Source organism: Bison bison, unplaced genomic scaffold (genome assembly GCF_000754665.1).
Source record: "Bison bison bison isolate TAMUID 2011002044 unplaced genomic scaffold, Bison_UMD1.0 scf7180017863930, whole genome shotgun sequence".
NCBI classification, from domain to species: Eukaryota; Metazoa; Chordata; class Mammalia; order Artiodactyla; family Bovidae; genus Bison; species Bison bison.
In genome coordinates, this window is record NW_011494502.1 from 12826 (window position 1) to 13907 (window position 1082).

Below are 1082 nucleotides of genomic sequence, written 5' to 3' on the forward strand. Positions count from 1 at the left end.
CTTCAGAAATCATTTTTACTATATACAGATAGCACATCAAGAGGCTTCTGATTTCATATTGATCCAATCGGTTATACTGGAATACACTACTCCTTGTAGAACTCTGCCGAGTCTGTAATACAAAGATAAGGCTTTTGTGAAACAATGCTGGTATTTTAGCTTCCCTTAGCCTTTAACTCAATAACATTTTAGTCCTGTTTGGGAAACTTCTAAGCACATCACATATAACCACATTTGGAAGGTAAATGGGCTGAATCTTTGTTGCTACTGTACCTAGTAATATCACTGGAAATTATCTTGCAGTCTTCAAAATATGGCCATGAATATACTGTGTATGTTTCATTCCCTAAGTCCTGTGTTTTAGTAAGATAATGTTTTAAATCATATGTGGGTATTCTAGGAAAAATAGCCTTTATGTCAAGGAGAAACATTTTAAACTTTTTAACTTGAATCTCATTAAGAGTTTATTAAAACTCAACTTCTAAATAATAGTTCAGAAAAATCTATCTTAAAAGGAAGCTTAATAATATTACAAGATAATTTTACTAAGAAGGACCCAGTAATACTTCAAAATTGGAGCCTCTACAAAGTAGTGATGTTCCTATTATTTAGTGACTTTTGTTTAAATATCAGTTAAGCATGACAAGATCTGACTTATTCGGGGATTTATATGAATACAGTAATAACAATGTCCTAAAGAAATTGCCCTTGTTAGAAACCAGTGCTTTCAGCTGAGCTAACCTGGGCTTAGGCTATACACTTACCAATGTAGGAGTTACTAAAAACTTTTACTTGGGACAAAACATCTAGGTTCTGAATGCTTGCTAGCTGTGTGACTGCTGGCAAGTCATTAACCTCCTTGTCCTTTGTGTGCCTTACCCATGACAGTATCTGTTGTCTTATTTCTACATGGCGGGAAATAAGAACTTTATGATTAAATAAAGTCCATGGGGTAGCAAGGCGTTGGATATAACTTAGCGAATGAACAACAACAATGGGCAAAGACTCAAGGCAGTCTATATAGAGTGGTTCTTAAGGGGATGGTTCCCAACCAGCAGCGTCAGCATCACCTGGGAACTTAG

General features: G+C 35.6%; 1 protein-coding gene across 1 annotated transcript in view; it reads right to left on the minus strand.

The window, feature by feature from the left end:
- LOC104984165 (dedicator of cytokinesis protein 11-like) overlaps positions 1-1082 on the minus strand; it is a 16532-nt gene that overhangs the window by 8040 nt on the left and 7410 nt on the right. Inside the window, exon 4 of the mRNA XM_010833790.1 lies at positions 1-112. Within this exon, the coding sequence (XP_010832092.1) occupies positions 1-112 (112 nt within the window). The remainder of the gene's footprint in view (positions 113-1082) is intronic.